The 20,571-nt window shown below is 44.6% G+C and overlaps 1 protein-coding gene across 1 annotated transcript; it reads left to right on the top strand.

Moving 5' to 3' along the window:
• Positions 1 to 9,794: 9,794 nt before the first annotated feature.
• On the top strand, positions 9,795 to 20,571 carry DDX20 (DEAD-box helicase 20; the record flags this gene model as incomplete). The annotated part of the gene is made up of 11 exons (XM_082671844.1): positions 9,795 to 10,095; positions 10,840 to 10,934; positions 11,722 to 11,890; positions 12,486 to 12,600; positions 12,725 to 12,867; positions 12,999 to 13,137; positions 13,437 to 13,495; positions 14,544 to 14,626; positions 14,974 to 15,079; positions 15,223 to 15,324; positions 18,172 to 20,571. 11 exons carry the CDS (start codon positions 9,795 to 9,797, stop codon positions 19,332 to 19,334), a joined length of 2,475 nt encoding a protein of 824 aa, XP_082527970.1. The 3' UTR covers positions 19,335 to 20,571.

Below are 20,571 nucleotides of genomic sequence, written 5' to 3'. Positions count from 1 at the left end.
AACCAGGTATATCCCAACGGAACTCGGATCCTAAACTAAACAATGGAAACACTGCCATTCTCCTAGCTCCAGATCCTATGGTTCTCACCTGGATGTCCCAACCCACCAAGTCTTAGCCTGCCCTGGATGAGGCACCCCTGGCTAAGGCAATGGTCATCTCATCTCCACTGGCAACAGAAGAGCTGAGGAGCTCATCCTGATAACCTGATGTGAGGAAAGAGATATGTGGCCACACACAGTCTGGAAACCTCATCATAACATCACCCTCCCAAGGGTGGGTCCATGTCCCCATTGCCCTCATGCCTCCCCCCCTTGTGGCTGCCAACAGCCCTTATCCCAATCCCCGTCCCCACTCCCCCCACACCTCCTGAGCATCAACAGGAAAGGCTGACCCTAGAGATAAACACGTGCTGTTGGAATGTGTTCGGATATCACTGCAGAACTGTTTCTCTCCAGGCAGAGGACCTCTCCTGGCAGGCAGGCCCAGAGGTGCTGAGCAGAGACTGCGTGGCTGGTGTGAAACACTGGGATGGTGGGGGAGGAATTGGACAGAAGCCTAACTCTTCTTAGAATAACCTAACTCTCAGTTTTCATGATATCTTCCTCTGTCCACCTTAGACAGAGGCCTGGGCTCCTCTGCTTCTTACAATCCCAACACCAGGAGAGACAGCAGAGAGACGAAGTGGTCTACATGTTGGGAGCCCTCTCGGTTCCAAAAGAAAGATTCACTTTGGTGTTTAAGGGAAAACTCTTCTGACTGGGTGGTGGAATCAAAGACTCAGTCATAGGAAGCTTGTTAGCTTTTGGTGTCCTCAAACACGGAGTATCATTCTCCTCACTTTCAGATAGAGCAACTGAGGTCCAAAGAGATGGGTCTGAAAGGTGATATAATAAAGTCTCCCTGTTTCCAAGGTAACCTCTTTCTACTTCCCTCCTCTGTGGAATACTTCCCCATCCGCAGAATGGCCATCGCTCTTGCATACTGTGTTAACTTAGACGCCACGGTCACAGTCGTTACTTCTTTACAAAGTTCCTGGGCTGCAAGACCCAGTTATGCAGGTGCTAAAACTTTTTGGAGAGGGACAGAAGGAAGGTGTTGGAGGAAGCAGTAGCAGGATAGTCATCTGAGAAAACTTCATGCATGAAGGATAGTCGTCTGAGAAAACTTCATTCATTCCTTCCTTCATTCAGAGGAATTGTAAGTGCAAAATTAGACTAGTCTTAATAATGAACAGTTAAGTCTATGGGCTGCTACCAACCCCTATTTGGAATTATTTGCAGCTATGGGCCTGTGCTTATGGTGCCTAAGCGATGGTCTCATTGCTACTGGGAAGTAAACATTTCCATTTTGCAAACATTTGCTGGAAAAGCAAGTATTTTTCAACTGCAAAGAACACCTGAAGAATGTCAGGGCACAGCTAGGGGATATACTTATGGAATTTGTGCAGATTGATGCTGGTTGATGCAAACAGCACTGAGAAGGAAAGAGACTTGCTCCCTGCACTCTCCTGGGGATATCCTGCCACATCTGGCTCCCTGGAGGCCCAGCGCTGACTTGCCTGTAACATCACCGTGGCCTGCAACTCAGGGCAAAAGCTGATTTTATTACACACTATTTGGTCATCTCCACCAGCTTCTGGTAGCTGTAAACAAGTACCAGGCATTGGCAGCCTGCCAGGGGGAGAGTTGTCAGCAAGAGAGAAAGAAGGCGACCTGCTTCTCCCACTGAGGCCATGGGGTAAGTAGAAAAAGAGGTCAGTTTCAGGTTTGGCTTACTGTGCATATTTGCTTCCACCAGGCTGGCTCCTAAGCCTGGTCTTTCGCAGGTGGCAGAGAACTGTCCTTACCTTGATCAGACACCGGCCCTGGGGTACAGGTGAGGTTTCAGCCTGGAGACCCTGAGGGGAGCCAATGCTTGAGGGTGACAGCTGCTTCTGTGAGGGCTTCTGCTTGACCAGAGTTCTGCGGTTTTGTGGGGTGTGAGTGGGGTGGGCAGTGACTCACAGCAGCAGCAGTCTGTACCAGGAGACAGCCTCCGGTTCCCAGAGCGGAAAGGCAATGAGGCCAAGAAACACTGCCGTCATTTAACAAATGAAGATGCACATTGCAGAACAGGAGTTGAACACGCAAAGGAGTTTGGGTTTTTTACTGCCCTCCCTCCTCCCTGCATTTGGACAGGTTTTCCCTGCTGTGATTATTCCTCATGAATCGTCATCCATAGAAAGCGACTGAGGCAATGGAGAGTGAATAATGAATCCCCCAAATGGCCTTTTGTGTCTCTGCCTGGAGGGTTTTCGAAATCACTTGCATTTTCATCTCTCTGACTTAGAATCATAGAATTTGGGAGCTGTAAAGGACCTTATAGATAATCAGGGAATTGTGACCTCATGGAGAGACTAGAAGTCAAGCTCTGTGGGTCTGAACCTCCAGTCTGTCACTGAAAATAGAGCTAGCTAACATTTATTGAGGGATTTCCTTGTGTCAGGCATGCATCTGTTCTTCCCAGACCCTCGGAGGCAGGGCTCCTATTGCCTCTGTTCTGCAGGTGAGGAAGGGATGAGGAACCAGAACTCCCCTCGGTTCACCCAGAGGCTCTGGCTTCAGAACCCATGCCTTCTGTCACTCCAAGGCCTCACCATGTGGACTTGAACACGTAATTTAACCTCGTTGTGTCTCAGTTTTCTCCTCTGTGATCTCTAAGTCTGACAGTCTGCATTTCACACCCAAGCATATGACTTTACAAGTTACGAGAGTGCAGCCCAGAAATGTTAAGTGATTTGCCCTAAGTCACCCAGGTCGCTAATGGCAGAATCAGCAAAGGAACTCAGATCCAGTGATCTTCCCTCCCCTGTCCCTCCCACCCTCCCCCTACTCCCCGCCGAGACCTCTTTCCCCTCCATCACACTTTGGTAGGTGTTTCTAGAGGAATCCAACTCCTTGCCTTAGAGATCTCTTCTATGATTTCAGATCGATAGGTTGGACGTGTTGGGTTTGCGTGCGGCCAGTCACAACACCAACGGTGAGTTCAGGAAGCTGGTGATATTTGTCCAAGTACCTTCGACCTATCTGCCTGCCTGCTCTTTGCTATCTTTTTCAGGTCAAGAGTGGTGATGAAAACCATGAGGGAAGAGCACGGCAATGCCATGTCTGGTGTGGCCCATACATACACTCCCCGGTAGGTGCTGTTTCCAGCTGTTTGTCCTCATCAGGCAAATGTTACCACCTTGTGCCGGCTCTCCCTCCCAGCTTCCTTCATGGTGGCAGTGGTTGAAAGTCTGCTCCTCTCTCCCCTTCCCTCTGTCCTTTGTTCTCCCTGTCCCAGGTTCTGATCATTAATTGGCGTGTGATGAGTGTGCCTTGGAGGAGGTAGGGGTCAACAGGGTCTCCAGTAATCACTATGCACTGTCTTTGCCAGCCTCCGCATCCCAGTGTCTTTCCTACGGAAAACAGATTGGAAAAGGGTGGAGGTGTCAATAAACAAATCATTGGAGTGCATGGAAAGTGAGAACAAGGGAATCCTGGGTGAGGCATTACTCTATTCACAATGGCACTGGGTACCCATGCATGTGTGTGAGTGTGTGTGTGGCTCACACACTCTGAAATGAGCTCTCACCCACTGGTGAGTGGAAAATTAGCTTTGGCAGGTGAGGAACTGGGTGACAGGTGAGGAAGCCAGCAGGGTATCGGTGTTATCTGTCTCCTATTGCTGTTTGCTGGTGTTGCTAACAATATCTCGCCCACCCCCTTCCCCTCCCCTAACTTGTAATTAGGTGGAGTGGAAATCACTCGGGAGGGCTTGGGCAGGTGGGAGAGTGATATGAGTACATTAGAATGGCCTTGTGACCTTTGGAAGCCAGCCGTGTGCTTTGCAGGTGGGCTGCCCCAAGCCAGGTGGGAACTGGCATTTTCCTGATGGCCCACGAAGCAAGCTGTGTGGTTTACATTTCTCTGGTGGGTGGGAGAAGAGATGGCAGTCCAGGGACTAAGTCCTGGGGAGTTCTGCCAAATGACATAAGCTGGAGGTGAAGTGAGCCAGGACGGGGGAGGGAGAAGTGAGGGAGACCTGGGGGTCTTAGACTGGCTCCGCTGCCCATCTCTGCCTGCTAGTTGGCCCTGTAATCCACCCCCGTGCCTCAATTTCTCTGACTGTAAAGTGAGGAAAACAATCTCACTGCTACCTGCCTGCTGTGAAGGTAAAGTGTAAAGGCCCTTTGAAATGTCAAGAACACTGTCACTGGACAGCGCCAAGGGAATTTGCAGAGCCTACTGAGCGGCGGCAGTCTGCCGCTGCATCACTTTCACAGCCTGTGCTCAGACAGGTACTTAGGCATCTCACATCCATAAATCTCATCTCCTATCTATAGTCAGCAAATAAGGGAAAGGGCAGGCCGCTGCTCTGCTACCATCTGATCTTCCTGGGAGGGAGGCCCCATCTCCCGGCCTCCCCTGCCTCCACCGCAGGTGATGAGCCCTCTGCGCTCCCTCATCTGCTCCCGGCCTGTCAGTTTAATTTAACAAGGTTGAGGGAGAGGTTTGATTTAATCAAACCAGTTGCTGTATCCATTCTGCTCAGAGGTCCCTCAGTGTCACCACTGAGGCTCAGATTAGACAGTGACAATGACTTCTTCTTCCCTGACTTTGCCTCCCCCTCCCTTTCTCTCCCTGGAGGGAACATGGAGGCAGATCAGTCTCCTGGGACCTAAGAATAGATGTGGGAGGATCACAGGAGGGAAGCAGACTGGCCTCAGAAAGCCCCTCTCTCGTGCCTTACGTGGCCTTGTTTAAGTCTGAGCAACCGCCTGAGGGATGAGGGGAGCGGCAAATTTGAGCAGAGCCGCCCGGAAAGGCTCAGGGCTGCCTGAGGACAGAGCTGTGCCATCACCAGTGCCATCGTGGATGGCCTCAGAGAGAAAACCAAGCTCCCTTGCTGTCGGGAAGCTGGGTGGAGGGCGGGCCGAGGAGGTAAGGTGCGGTACGCTCTGCACGCTCCAGACAGGAATTTATTTCCAGTTTCTCAGCCTGGATTCTGGGGTCTCCAGAGCCGGCAGACAACAATAGAAAAAAGGTGAGGCTCCATCCATCTGAGTCTCTGTGGCTCTGTTCTCGGCCTGAAAGCAGCAGTGACAGGAGGAGGCTGTGTGGATGTGGGTAACTATGGTGTTGGGGGGAGGCAGGTAACGGTGGTGTGTGTGGGGGTGTGATGTGTCTGTGGCTGGGGAGCCAGGCAGGGGGGTGTCTGGTGCAGATAGGTCAGGCTTAGGGAGTTTCGAATTCCAGAACAAATCTCTCTTGCCACTTAACTCTTTCCTTTCCCTCCTTCTCCAGGAAGTGGGTGCTCGGCACCTCTTGTTCTCTTGAGCAGCTCACAGGAGAGAAACAAAGTCCTCTTGAAGGGGAGCCCTCTCTTGGCCTGATGGAAATCTTTCCTTTTGCTCATTTGTGTCACATTCTTCCATCAGGCCGGGCAACTGACAGGTGCACCCTTCCCCGGGCCCCTTTCAGAGTCCCCTCCCTGCCATTTGTGTCTCACCCAAATAACCAGCAGACACCACCATCCACAGGAGCTGCGTATGATTAGCAGAAACCCCTCCTGACAGCTCCAAAGAGAAGCCCTCAAATGCGTATTCTATTGAGTGCATCTCATTGTTGCTGACAGCCGCTTTATCAATTAAATTCCACATTCCCCGTCTTCGGAGACGCCACAAACCTGCCTACCTAATAAATCACAGGCCCCCAGTTATTGTTAAATGTCCCATCAGTCTCTAATAAACTCCCTGCCAACAGGGGCAGGTTATTTATTATGTTGCCTGGACAAGAATGAATTGGGCCCCATTCTCAGCAGAAGAGCAAACGTGACGCCTTCCTCCCTAAAGACTGAGGCTGTGGTATTAAATGGGGCAATTAATCAACGTGGGCCTTGGGCAGAGGGGAGTCTGGTCTAGAGAGAGGGAGGATGGCCTGGGGTCCTTTACTGAAAGCCAGCTAAGCAAGTCCCCACGGTGAGAGGTGGCCGCGCAGAGTATAGGAACCTGGGCCTTTCCTGCTTCTTCCCCTCTCCTCATTCCTGTTTGAAAAGGTACTGAAGACATAGTCACCCCATAGGCCAAGGGGCACATATGAAAATAGTTATTCTCCACGTTGAAAGGTAGCTGCATAGGACTGAGCAGGGTCGTGAAAAATTCTGTCCAGAAGGCCAGATATTGTTACTTAATAAACTTGATGTAACTTAAGTTTATTGATGGTGCTATAGTCCACTGAGCAGATGAACTGAAGAATATAGGAGGGAATGTTCCCCTTGCCTGGGAGAGAGAACTAGGAAACATGTGCTCAGTCACTGCTTGCTGGCTAAGCAGCACACAGGTTAAGCACTGACACTCAGAAAGCAGTGGACAACACCCAAAAGACCCAGGGGTTGTTAGGTGTGAGAAACAACGTTATAAAGTGGGCCTTGCAGTTACTACCTCATATTAGATCCCAAACTGAGATGATGCTCGATGCTCTGCAAGTTACAATCCAAACTCCTCAGCTTTGTCACCGATCAAGCCTTAGTCTATACTTCCAATTGTATTTCTCTCTATTGCTACATAACACTATCCTCCTTTGGGCGAGCATAACACATTAATTTTATGTTCCTTATGGTGGCAGACAAGGTCCTCCATACTATGGGACCAATATATCTCTGCAACCTTGTTTCCTGGTAAGCGCTGCCATACTTGCCTCCGTTCATGCTAAAGCTCATACCTTACCGTATCTACTATAGTTTCTCATGCTTCCACGCCTTTGCACAAACTGTTCCTTTTGCCCAGAATATCTTTCTAACTTGTCTGCCTGGTGAGCTTTCCTTCCACCCCCACTGCCTGATGAACTCCACATCTATCCTTCAGGATCAGCTCAGAAAATCACCCCCCCAACCCCAGTGCTTCAAGGGACTTGAGCATTGTCTCCTGATGCAGCTATCTTGGCAGAAGTGCTAGACTCCAGGGATTAGGAAAAAAGTGACCCGGGCATGGAGGTTTTCTTATAGTTCCATGCATGCTTTAAACCACTCTGATTTGGGATGGGGAGAGAAGAGCATAGAGAAGAAAGCTATTGGTCTCTGAATACCAAAAGCTGTTTTTCTCAATTTTTCAGATGTTCTCACGCTCTCCCACATGACAGCCACACTTTGAGCCGCTAAGGCCCTGAAAAATGTCAGTACTGCATGTACTTTTACACCACCTTGTGCTATCTGAATATTTCCTCCTTGGCCAGAGCTATCCGTCTGCATGTATCTTTCTTCTTGAGGGCAAGTGCTCTGCTTATTTTGTCCCAGTTTTGCATCTCCAGCATCTGGCTGATTCGTATTAGGCGTTTAGAAGATTTCTGCTGAAAGAATGAATGAAGAGATGTTTGCAGATTGAATGCAAATAATAAGGTTGCCTACCCTTTGTTGCTTTGAGGATCAAATGAGAAAAAGTGGCTATAAAAATCTTAGTGCCTTCCCTTCTTTCCACATAGTCCCACGGATCCTCACATTCGAGGGGGGGCCACCTTATGTCTACGTTTTTGTTTACATTATTTTCCTTTTCTCTGGGTGCAGAAACTTCCATTGTGAAATCATTGCCTGGGACCATTTGAACCTGAAAATCCATTCTGAGTCTACCTTTTACTCCCACTTCTTCAATTCACAGGAATCCTTCCCCCCTCTACCTTCCAGGTACATAAGGTGAGGAAAGATTTTCCAAGTAGACAGAACAGCATACAAAGAGGCTGGGGTCCCATTGTGATTTTATCCTGAAGGAGGACAGCAGGCAGACAACAGTCCAACTGGTTTCTGTGTATGTTACTCTCATACCTTACCTGGTTATTAAATGATCTCTTACCTTTATGTTTTATTTTTATGGCACTAAAAATTATGACCAACAGCATTATTACAGTTTTTAACTACTGAGGAAAAAAATTGTATTGATTTGTTTTTAGCTATAGCAATATAATTTATGACTAGTAACATAACTGCAATATTTGGGCAGGGGAACCATTCAGGAGGTTGTTGTGATAGTTAGGACCTAAAAGTTCCTAAAATAGGACCCTTAAAAGGGACCTAAAATAGGACAGATGCTATGGAGACTGGAGAAGAAATATGGATGCGATATTTGGAAGCAAAATTACTTGCCCTCAAGTAATTGTTAGAAAGGGGAAGGATTTCCCTGGCGGTCCAGTGGTTAGGACTCAGTGCTTTCACTGTCTGCCATGGCCCCGGGTTCAATCCCTGGTCAATCCAAATCCCCCCCCCCAAAAAAAAAAGAAAGGGGAGAGGGATAATGGAAGGTGGAGTCAAGAATAATTAATTCCCAGGTTTGGGATTTAGGGATTAAGTGGATGAAAGAGGTGGGGTAGGTACTAAGAGGAAGTCTGGAACCTTTACTGCCCACTCCCAACAGGCCCCCTTCTTTCATATGAACAGTTGGCATTTTCTCAATGTTTTGTAAATTTATAAGAAAAATGCATCTGAGAATACCTTTCCAGTGGGATTACCTTGCCAAAGTCCTCCTACCTCCTTTGGAATCTGCATCATCACCGTGTGTGTGTGTGTGTGTGTGTGTGTGTGTGTGTGTGTGTGTGTGTGTAGGGAAGTGTGAGGCTGGTGAGAGATAACGACCAGAATTATGATATAATCTTTAGATTTGTAATTGTGAATATTAGGTTCCAAAAATACTTAATTTGGAGTTACGACTCAGACTTTTTATAGGAGCTCATTTATTCAATAAATATTGAGCACTTACTCTGTGTTAGATTGTTTTTTCCGATTAGGCATACTGCAGAGAACAAAAGAGAATAGGTCCCTGTCCTCAGAGAGTGGGGGAGACAGACAATAAACATATGATTTCATCTAGTGATAAGCAGAAAAATAAAGCAGAATAAGGGAATAGAGAGTGATGGGAAAGGCTGGGGAGCTGCCAGGATGGGGGAGCTATCTCAGAGTGTTCAGGAAAGTCCTCTTTGAAAAGGTGGTATTTGAGCAGAGACCTAAAATAAAGTGGTAAAGACTGCTGTCATCCACGAGATGGTGGTGGGGAGGGATAGGAGCAACACATAGAAAATGTTAAATTTGAGCTATTAGACATAAAGTGGAAGTGTTGAAAAGGGAGATGGATGTACAAGTCTGGAGTTCAGAGGAGGGTCGGAGGTGTAGCTACTAATGTGGGAGTTGTCAGTTCAGTTGCTGGTTCCAATTCGATTTGCTTTTATCAGAGCTCAGCGTGTGCCAGGTACTGTGCTAGGGGCTGGGAACGCAGAGATGAAAGCACACAGATATATACCTGGCAACGTGGTCAATCCTAAATCTCGCTGTACTTCGGGCGCTCTCTGCGAGCACAGGAGGAGGCAGCGAGTTGGGGCGGGACACGGTGGGGAGCCGGAGGAGTTGACCGCCGAGCCGAAGCCCGGAGGCTGGGAGCGTGACGCACTGGGCTCTTCACAAAGGCAGCATTGTGAGGTCAGCAACGCGGGCGCAGGGCGGGGCAGTGCTCCCACCGTGAGCGCGCGGCGCCCTCTGTAGGCCGCAGGCGGCGACACACCGGTAGCCTCAGCTTTCCTCCCCTCCCTTTTCCCGCCTTCCTCAGGCCACGTTTTTTTTGTTGTTATAGCTGTTTCCGAGTCCTTCTAAGCCTCCGACTTCCGTCCCTTACCCCTCCTCTTCGAGGCCGGGAGTGTCAGTGTCTTCGCAGGAAGACTGCCAATAAAGTTTTTCCTCTTCTTGTTCTCAGGCTCCACGCCTCGCCCCAAGTACCGCGAGATCCGGCGGCGCGGCTAGCATGGCGACGGCTTTTGAAGGCTCGGCGGCCTTAAAGACCGTGGAGAGCACTATGCCGGCGGAGCGCGTGGCTGCGCAGTTCGCGGCCCCGGAGCCAGCCACCCGGCCAGTGCGGAGTCTGCGGACGGCTCATGACATCAACAGTCCGCGGACCCGCACCGGGGACGTGCTGCTGGCGGAGCCGGGGGACTTCGAGTCGCTGCTGCTGTCGCGGCCGGTGGTGGAGGGGCTGCGGGCGGTTGGCTTCGAGCGGCCGTCGCCCGTGCAGCTCAAGGCCATACCGCTGGGGCGGTGCGGACTTGGTGAGGGCTGGGGCCCTGGAGGGGCCGGGAGGGCCGCAGGAGGGGGCGGCGGCGGCGGCGGCGGCCAAGCCCGTGGCGAGGGCCGGGAAGGGCCCAGAGCGGCCGTCTTGCAGGGCTCGGCCCGGGGCAAGACGCCGCACGCACGCGAGCCTCAGTGTCCTCCTCTGTCAAACGGAGGCGCAGTATTGAATTTGGAGATAGTTGAGGCCCATTCCACGCTGTCAAGTGGTTCTACGTTTGGGAATATAAACGGCAGGAAAGATCTCAGATGAGATCAGCCTGGATTAGGGTAGGCCCTAAATCCAGTGACAAGAGTCCTTATAAGAGCAGGGAGAAAGGCAGAGAAGAAAGCCATGTGAAAATGGAGGCAGAGATTGGAATTACACAACTCCAAGCCAAGAAATGTCTCAGCCGTCAGAAGCTGGAAGAGACGGGAAGGATTGTACCATAGAGCCGTAGGAGGGAATGTGGCCCGGCTGATACCTTGATTTCATATTTCTGGCCTCCAAAACTTTGAGAAAATAAATTTCTGCTTTCTAAGCCAAAAAAAGAAGAGAAACGGTGGAGGTTCAGGGAGGAGGCCTGTTTCTGGATATGGCCGCATGCTTGTTTTAGAGTTAACTTAAAAACGAAGGTGGTTAAGGATGTGATCTCTGGAGGCCTGTCTAGTTCTGGAATTTCATGTTGGTACCTAAGCTTCTTCAGTCAGTCCTGGCTAATGATAATTTTTTTTTTCCTCCCCAGATTTAATTGTTCAAGCTAAGTCTGGCACTGGGAAAACCTGTGTATTCTCCACCATTGCTCTGGACTCTCTTGTTCTTGAAAACCTAAGTACCCAGGTGAGTTTAGCTCAGAGGACCCAAGGAGGGTATGTTATGTGGATTTCCTACAGGTCAGATGAAATACCAGTAGCTCCTCAGAGGTAGAAGTGAATGATTGTGTTAAGACATATGAAAAGTATACAAGTAAAGTAGATACTTAGGCTGATGAGTGGTGTTGGTGTGGTTAGTGACCAAATACACATTATTAGTGTTAGAAGTTTAGAGATTTCTGTTATTACTGCGTGTTAAATAAAATAAGTCTGCCATGTGTGTCAATTTTGTCATTACTTGAGAATACCGATAGGGATTTTTTATTCTTTTATTTGCTCACTAGATTGTGGTGAGGTTTAGCATTTGACCTGATTCGTGGTAATGAGGTGTTTGGCTATGGTAGGTAACTGCATGTGGTTCTTAAAGTGAATGTATTATACTGATCTCCCACCTTCTGGGTTCTCTCAGAGTAGGGTCTAAGAGGGCCTTACCCAAATTAACAGGAGATTTGGGTTTGGAGATCATTTCTTCAGCAAAGATTTGTTGAGCCCATGTTATGTTTAAACAGTATGCCAGGCATTGGGGATATAAAGATGAATCAGGTATGACCCTCATAGTCTTACTTTGTGGTTTAGTAGTTACAGCAGGCTGTATTTCAAGTTCTCAGTCATGTATATCTGATGATGACTCTTCAACAGTGTTTTTTAACCCAGATATGAGTATCTGGGTTAAAAAACACTGTAAAGCTTTTTGAGTCCTGCCTTATGTATTTATTCTACCGACTTGTTAAAGGTATATTTTATGTGTTTTTTAGATTTTGATCTTGGCTCCTACAAGAGAAATTGCTGTACAGATACATTCTGTTATCACAGCCATTGGAATAAAAATGGAAGGCTTAGAGTGTCATGTGTTTATCGGAGGGACTCCATTATCACAAGACAAAACCAGACTTAAAAAGTGTCATATTGCTGTTGGTTCTCCTGGTAAGATATCAATGCTTGTTAATAACTGGGGCTTTTAAGTAACTGAACACTTCTATATAGCAATAAGAATATGGCAATCTTTGATAATTATGGTAATTATTTTGAGGATTAAAAATGAAGAGCATTAGATTAGTGACATATAAACACATGACTGGATTACCAACAGGATTTATGAAATTTCTGTTTCTAAGGATGTTTAAGAACAAGTATGGGATAGGCTTCTGAGCAGAAGAGGAATGAGATGATTTCAGAAAGCCCTTCTAAGCCATGGATTGGGATTATTCTTTGCTTCAGTATTAGTCCTTCGGTCATGAGTCACTCAGAATCATAATCTAGCATTCAGTGCCTTACAAGTCTTTTGACAGGAAGTGTTTATTTTCCATACGTATTGGTGATGAAATGTGAGGGAAAAAATAATGGATTTAGGGAAGATCAGAACTCAGGATTTCTAATTTGTGGTTTAGTGTGTAAAGAATAATGAGGGTTGGGTCAGGAAAGTTAGCAATTCAACCTGTAAGTAGAATAACAACATTTGCTGAAATTTGCACGGATTTGGTGCATATGAATATTTGAATATTTTTTTTCTGGACTTTAGGCAGAATTAAACAACTGATAGAACTTGACTACTTGAATCCAGGCAGTATACGTCTCTTTATTCTTGATGAAGCAGATAAGCTTTTAGAAGAAGGCAGCTTCCAGGAGCAAATAAAGTAAGAAAAATAACTAACTTGACTATTGAAATGGTGCCCCAAAGTATCTATCTTTTGCTTTTCTAGGTGGTGATTATCATCTGAATAGTTTCCATGGTGTGTGTGTTTTTCTTTTATTTTGCAGTTGGATTTATTCTTCCTTGCCTGCCAGTAAGCAGATGTTGGCAGTGTCAGCTACTTACCCTGAATTTTTGGCTAATGCTTTGACAAAGTACATGAGAGAGCCCACTTTTGTAAGACTAAACTCCAGTGATCCGAGTCTCATAGGTGTGTACAGATACTGGATATTTAGTGGGTTGGTTTGTGATATTCTGGAGCTTTCCTTTGCTAAGTTGGCTTTTGCTTTCATATTTGCTATAGAAAATATGTTCATTTTAACAGAAGACTCTTCTTTGTAGGTTTGAAGCAGTACTACAAAGTTGTCAGTTCATACCCTTTGGCCCATAAGATTTTTGAGGAAAAGACTCAGCATTTACAAGAATTGTTCAGCAAAATTCCATTTAATCAGGCCTTAGTCTTTTCTAATTTACACAGCAGGTAATGTACCTTAAAAAGTCATCTGGGGGGCTTCCCTGGTGGCGCAGTGGTTGGGAGTCCGCCTGCCGATGCAGGGGACACGGGTTCGTGCCCCGATCCGGGAAGATCCCACATGCCGCGGAGCAGCTAGGCCTGTGAGCCACGGCCGCTGAGCCTGCGCGTCCGGAGCCTGTGCTTCGCAATGGGAGAGGCCCGCGTACCGCAAAAAAAAAAAAAGTCATCTGGGGAACTTGTGAAATAAAAGGATAGGTGTGGGGCAGTATTTGTAAAATTATAACCCTCTGTGTTATTTTTCATAGAGCACAACACTTGGCTGATATCCTTTCTTCTAAAGGCTTTCCTGCAGAGTGCATTTCAGGTAAGTTCATCTCTTAACTTTAATCTTTGTTTAGTATCCTGACTTGAAGCTTCTCCAAAGTCGGGAGGAAGAGATACCACTTCCTGACTTGTCTTGTGAGTGTGAGGTTAGACTGAGTCTTCAGAGTAAAAGGAATTTCAGGTTTATTTTTCACTGGGATTTGTCTCTTTAAGAAGTAACATGGTATGTACTAAAAAACTAGAAAACTGGAGTTATAGCCACAAAGAACATAATAACTTTACAAAATAGAGTCTGTCTTTGTTATCTTAAGATAAACATTGTAAAAAATACAAAGAATTGCTAACTAAATTGACTTTTACAGTCTTGTGGAAGGCAAAACTGATTCATTTTTGACACAAAGCTAAATTATTACTGTTGACCTAGGAGTGAAAGATTTAAAGGAATTTTTGATAAGTGAGATCCTTTTTAGAGTTTTGATTGCTATCTCAGCTTAGTTTTTAACCTGTTAGCGTAAGCTCATTTAGTCGTGGTATATTATGAGATACTGGGGAGATTGTTTTCTGATGGACCAGTATTTGGATGATAGATCACAATTCAACACCAAATTGGTAAACAGCTGGTTAAATCAATATTATTTTCCTAAGAATTGTTAAACCTCATATGGCACTTTGTAGATATAATGTTATAGCTGCAGGCATAGCCTAGTCACCATTTAAAATTGAATTTCTAGTTGATTGCCTAACCATATTGTAGAAGATTCTGACTTTAGGTTTTTGTTTCTGACGTTAGTTCTTAACCTAGATTTGCATATAAGGACAGAATTAACTTTGGTTGTTAAAGTGTTAAGACTGGCAATTATGATTTCTGATTTTTGTGGATTTGATAAATGTATGTTCACTTGTTTTGGTTTTTTTTGCGGTATGTGGGCCTCTCACTGCTGTGGCCTCTCCCGTTGCGGAGCACAGGTTCCGGACGCGCAGGCACGAACCCGTGTCCTCTGCATCGGCAGGCGGACTCTCAACCACTGCGCCACCAGGGAAGCCCTGTTCACTTGTTTTTATATGACTTTCTTTCTGGGTCTTTTTAGGCAACATGAATCAGAATCAGCGTCTTGATGCTATGGCTAAACTGAAGCAGTTTCATTGCAGAGTCCTCGTTTCCACAGATTTGGTAAATTTCCTGTTCAGTTTGGGTGATTAATCCATCTGGACATATGTTCTGTTATCAAATGTACAGATTTCATCTGTTATTTTAGGTGGGTGTATCTGACAAGAATACCGGAAGATAATTGTCTTTCCAGTGCTGGGGAATATGATTTCTTCCTAAAAATGTCTTCTGTATTTTTATCTTTATTGTTGAAATTAGTCATTAGAAATGAATTTTCTTTTCCTTTGCTCCTAAATATCCTCCTTGCTCTTAAATATCCTCCTATTCTTAATTGGGCTCTTGGTTATACTGAATAATATAGTGTGCCATGCAATGGCTAATGCACACAAACAACTGTTCTCTTCTTCAAGACGTCCCGTGGAATTGATGCTGAGAACGTGAATCTGGTTGTAAACCTGGATGTTCCATTGAATTGGGAGACATATATGCATCGGATTGGCAGAGCTGGCCGTTTTGGTAAAAAAAAAAAAAAAAAAGAAAAGAAAAGAAAAAAGTTTGGGTGCTTTCTTTAAGGGGAGGAAGCTATAATGTGACAGGTGGACTTGAAGTGTCATTTATGTGAAAATGATTTACTACTTAACATTCCTTCTGTGCTTTAGGTACTTTGGGACTGACAGTGACCTACTGCTGTAGGGGAGAAGAAGAAAATATGATGATGAAAATTGCCCAGAAATGTAAGATCAATCTTCAGCCTTTACCAGGTATATTTTGTCTGTTTCATTTTGCTGTCAAAATAATAATGATAGGCCTAATAAAAATAATAGCTAACATAGAGTACTTATGATGTGTTGGATACTGTTCTAAGTATATATGTTAACTCATTTAATTCACACCACAATTACGTGAGGTATGCGCTATTATTATCTGCCTTTTGTAGATGAGGATATTGAGGCATAGAGAGGTTAAATATTTGTCTAAGGTCTTACAGCTAATAAGTAACAGGGAGAAGATTGCAAGCTAACTAATGACACATGAAAAATGAAAAATATTTTCCTACTGTATTAACTCCATATTTTACTTTGTAGCCCTGCAATTTGATTTTATTCTTTTATATCAAGGGATGTATTTTACCTCTTATGTTGTTATGAAGGTAATTCTTGCCATACTCCCCTTTGTCACCATGGGGAAGGAATAGTATCTTTAATTTGGACACTGTTCTGAAAATGTTGAAGTGTTTTCTTTTGATTTTAATGAATCATTTATCAAGCTGCTATTTTTTTAAATTAATTTATTTATTTTTGGCTGTGTTGGGTCTTTGTTGGGTCTTCGTTGCTGCGTGCGGGCTTTCTCTAGTTGCGGCGAGCTGGGGCTACTCTTCATTGTGGTGCGCAGGCCTCTCATTGCAGTGGCTTCTCTTGTTACGGAACACGGGCTCTAGGCACGTGGGCTTCAGTAGTTGTGACACGTGGGCTCAGTAGTTGTGCCTCCTGGAAGTCCCCACCCAGTTTTTTAGGGTTTCTAAAAAAGTTTTCAAGAGATCATTAATAGTTTCAAACATGCATTGTTTCCAAGACAGCAGTTTTAAAAAGCAGCTTGGGGCTTCCCTGGTGGCGCACTGGTTAGGAATCCACCTGCCTGTGCAGGGGACACGGGTTCGATCCCTGGTCCGGGAAGATCCCATGTGCTGCAGAGCAACTAAGACCATGCACCACAACTAATGAGCCTGCGCTCTAGAGCCCATGAGCAATGCAGTCAATCGATAGAGCCCAATGCAATCAGTCAATCGATCAATCAATACACAAACAAACAAACTTACTAAAAAAAAAACCAAACTCCTGGGTGGAAATATGGTTTATTTGCTATACAACTGACCCTTGAACAACAATGGGGGTGGTTAGAGGCGCTGAGCCTCCATGCAGCATAAATCGCTGTATAGCTTATAGTCAGCCCTCCATATCTGCCTTTCCACATCCACTGATTCAGCCAACAGCAGATTGTGTAGTACTGTTGTACATTGGAAAAAATCTGCGTATAAGTGGACCTGCGCAGTTCATACCTGCAGTTCAAACCCGTGTTATTCAAAGGTCAACTATATATGTTAATGTATGCCTGTTAGTGTGTGTATATATATACGTTGTATAGATACATAAATGTATACTTATATAGTGTATACATGACCTTCTAGAAGATGGACTATGTAGTTATTGAATAAATATAACAATGAATATTTTACCAATTTATATTAACTCCTTTAGTGATTTTTACAAAGCTAGATGAAACACAGGTTTGGGAGTACTGTGAATTTTAGTAGTTTTGGCTTTGTGGTAACTCATTTTCACACATTTTTTAAATTGCTCTAAGCTTATGTCCTGATTTACAAAATATTTGTTTTTAGAGTAGATGGTCTTTAGGTTCTCTGTCAGTTCTAAGACTATATTTTGTTAATTCTCTCTATGTATAAGTCTATTGGTGATCTTTATAGTTATAAATAATGGAAAAAGTAAATTGAAAATTGGTACAAGAGAGTTAGGACTTGTGGTAAGACTCAGTATCATAACATCTAGTGATAAAAATAAGATTTGCCTTTGGTTACCAGAAAGTGACTTTGGATCTTTATGAAAAGTTAACAGAGCCCCGAAATGATGAGAAAATGATATTTATAGTGTTAGATCTATACTGGACTAGGCACTTGTGTGACAACAGACTGTTCGGGTGAGTTGCCTGGAGCAGGATTAGGAGGGAATTGGCCTGAATGATAGGTCTCCGCAAGCAAGGGATGGCACCTTAGTAGGAATCCATGTTTAGTTAGAGGGTCTGTTCAGTGAAGGATCAAGAGCCCCAGCTGAAGAATCCAGATCTGAGAGAATGAGTAGTGGGTACACATACATGGAACACCACTAGCAGCAACAGACAGGGGAGGTCTTTGTAAAGCAGGGCCTCTGTGTACTTAGTCTGCCTAAGATGAAAATTGGTCACACTTTGGAAAGATCTGAGTGCAGGTGGAAGCAAATTGTCATGCCTGGATGGGATAGGAAATTTATAGAGTTAGAGCCAGCAAATTTTTTTAAACTTACAAGTGCCATTGGTACCACAGATCTTTTCACAGTCATCTGGCTTTTTTCCCCGTGGAGGTTTTTTTCCTCCACCGTTGAGGGCAGTGATTTCTCCCTGGTAGAATATAGGGTGGCAGATTTACTTGGGTACAGGGTTGCAGTTGTAATATTTCCCAGTTGGTAAGCTTTGGGGAGCACAATCCATTTTCTAATATCTTGTTTTGCTGTTATCAGTAGTGAGATAATGGGGAGGAGTTGGGGAGAGGGAGACGAGGAAGGATGGGAGAATCGCGGTAGAGGCATACCTCACTCCTAGAATAAGCTCTTTTCGAGTGAGGGGGTATGGGATGGGTCTTTTATATTTTTGGGCAAATTTCTTTACTGCAAGTTTTGCTTAGGTCTTTTAAAATCTAATATATTAAGCTTCTTAGTATAGTGTTAGTATATTTTGTTTCTTAATCTTATTTGACCGTGGAAAGCTTTATTAATCCATTCAGAAAATGCTGGTCTAGAACAGCTCGAGAATTTAATACTTTTTTTATTCCTTTTACGTAGATCCTATTCCTCCTGGTCTGATGGAAGAATGTTTGGATTGGGATGTGGAGGTTGAAGCTGCCATGCATACATATGGCTTAGCAAGTATACCTACACAGACCCTAAAACAAATTCAAAAAATAGAGAGCACCTTTCAAACTCAGAAAGCTCATGGTAACCACATGGCTTCATCTAGAAATACTTCTGTATCTGCACTATCAGTCAAATCAAAAAATAATACCAAACAAAAGCTTCCTGTGAAAAGCCACTCAGAGTGTGGAATTGTAGAAAAAGCCATGTCACCAAAAGAACTGGGCTGTGCCGTACAATTGGAAGAGCAAATGAAGAATTCTATTCAGTCCTCTGTTGAAAACTCTACTAACAGTCAGCACCAAGTCAAAGAAGCTTCTGTGTCACTCCCCAAAATTCCCTGTCTGTCTTCCTTTAAAACCCATCTGCCATGTACTTTGACTTTTGCAGAATTGATGGAGGATTACGAACACTATATTAAAGAGGGGTTAGAGAAACCTGTGGAAGTCATCAGACACTACACAGGTCCTGGGGATCAGACTGTGAATCCTCAAAATGGTTTTGTGAGAAATAGAATTACTGAAGAGAGAGTGCAGATATTGGCAAGTAGTAGCCAATCTGGAGACTCTGAGAGTGACAGTGATTCTTACAGTTCAAGGAGTTCTTCCCAGAGCAAAGGAAGTAAGTCATACTTGGAAGGTTCTTCTGATACTCAGCTGAAAGACTTGGAATCTATTCCTGTGGGTGGCCATATCTCTTTGGAACAACCTCTGAATGGAAATGACCCCCCTCATCTAGTAGAGTATCAAGAATCACCTGAAATCAAAATAAAGACAAGGCATAAAGAGGGAGCTAACCATAACCAGAGAGCTAAGCAGAGCCAGAGAAGCCTTCCCAGGCGGTCTTCCTATCGATTGCAGGCAGAACCCCAGGAAGATGGTTGGTATGACCGCCATAGGGAAACACATCCGAGTTTTTCTGACACCTATCAGGACTATGAGGAGTACTGGAGAGCTTACTACAGGGCGTGGCAGGAATACTATGCTTCTGCTTCTCAGTCGTATTATTGGAACGCTCAGAGGCATCCAAGCTGGATGGCAGCCTATCACATGAATACCGTTTATCTACAAGAAATGATGCGTGGCAACCAGTGATTATAGGCTGTACGTCACGCCATCTGGGGATATCAACAAGTGATACCTTTGGATTGCCATCCTTGACCTGTAGTAGAGTGGCATATAGTGGCATTTTTGAGCAACTGGAGAAGTTTTGAGGCTTTCCACTGGGACACATCTAGTTTTCAGATTGTTTTGACCTAAATCAACCTGATTCAGGTCAGATGAATTATCTTCTTTAAAGAAACGTCTTGGATGAGATTCTTGAAAGAAAATTTTGGGGGACATAGAGCTAAAGGTCCCAGGGTGCCATTTTCTATAAGCTGTTCCAAAAAGAAACACTTAAAAAGACTTATATACCACTGCTTGCTTAAAAGAAATAAAAACAGTTGAGATTTGAAAAATAATGCTAGTTTATGCTGTGGAGTTCTTTCCAAAAGTCTTGGGCTACATTTCCATAGAGGTGTGTTCTTGTAGAAATTTGTAGCATGGTAGAACAGAAAGCCCCCTCTCCTTTTAGGTTTAGGCAGGAAGGAATAAACATTGCTTCAGACTTTCCTGAAGGTCCTTGTTTGCTTCCAGTAAAAATATTTATTACCAGTAAAAGTAGAAACTTAGCCAAGTGTGTTGACATGTTTATTGTTCCTCTTTTGAATATCTTTTGTCTTTATAATTGTGGAAGCTGTGGTTGATGTGCATTAAATAGCTAAGGATCATCAGTAGTGGCTGTCTTTGTTTCTCAGGAAAAGGAGCAGCTCTTAATCTTTGTTGATTTTTGGATCCTTTTATGAATCTGATGAAAGCTATAGATTTGTCCCAGAAAATTTCATTCTATAAACAAGAATTGTATATGTAATTTCAAAGGGTTCATAGACCCTTTGAAGCCCATCTGTGGAACCCAGGTTAAGAACTGCTGTACTCTGCTGGTAGGCTAAGGGAAGTTTCTAGCATTTTTCTGAGATGCTGTATCTGTAAATTATGATTTAGATAAATGTAATTGGAAGTTACATATTCTTTAATTTCTTCCCTGTAGCAGTTCTTTTATGAATATACGATTGGTTCCCAAACTTCTCTGTGAACGGATTTGTGGTGAGAGAACCGAGTATGAATAGAGATATGTATTTACTTTTTAAAAGTGATGGGAAGCTCTCCTTTCCTGTGTGCATACTTGTCTAGGCAATATAAACACGTTCCCCCCTGGCTGTCAGCAAACATCCACAGCCATTGTCATTTACTGTCTGACACTCACATAACACAGCCCTAAACTGTTTAACTT

Source organism: Grampus griseus (genome assembly GCF_964374135.1).
Source record: "Grampus griseus genome assembly, chromosome: 1".
In the NCBI taxonomy this organism is placed as follows: Eukaryota; Metazoa; Chordata; class Mammalia; order Artiodactyla; family Delphinidae; genus Grampus; species Grampus griseus.
The sequence above is the reverse complement of the archived record's forward strand: the minus strand, read 5'-3'. Positions and strand labels throughout refer to the sequence as shown.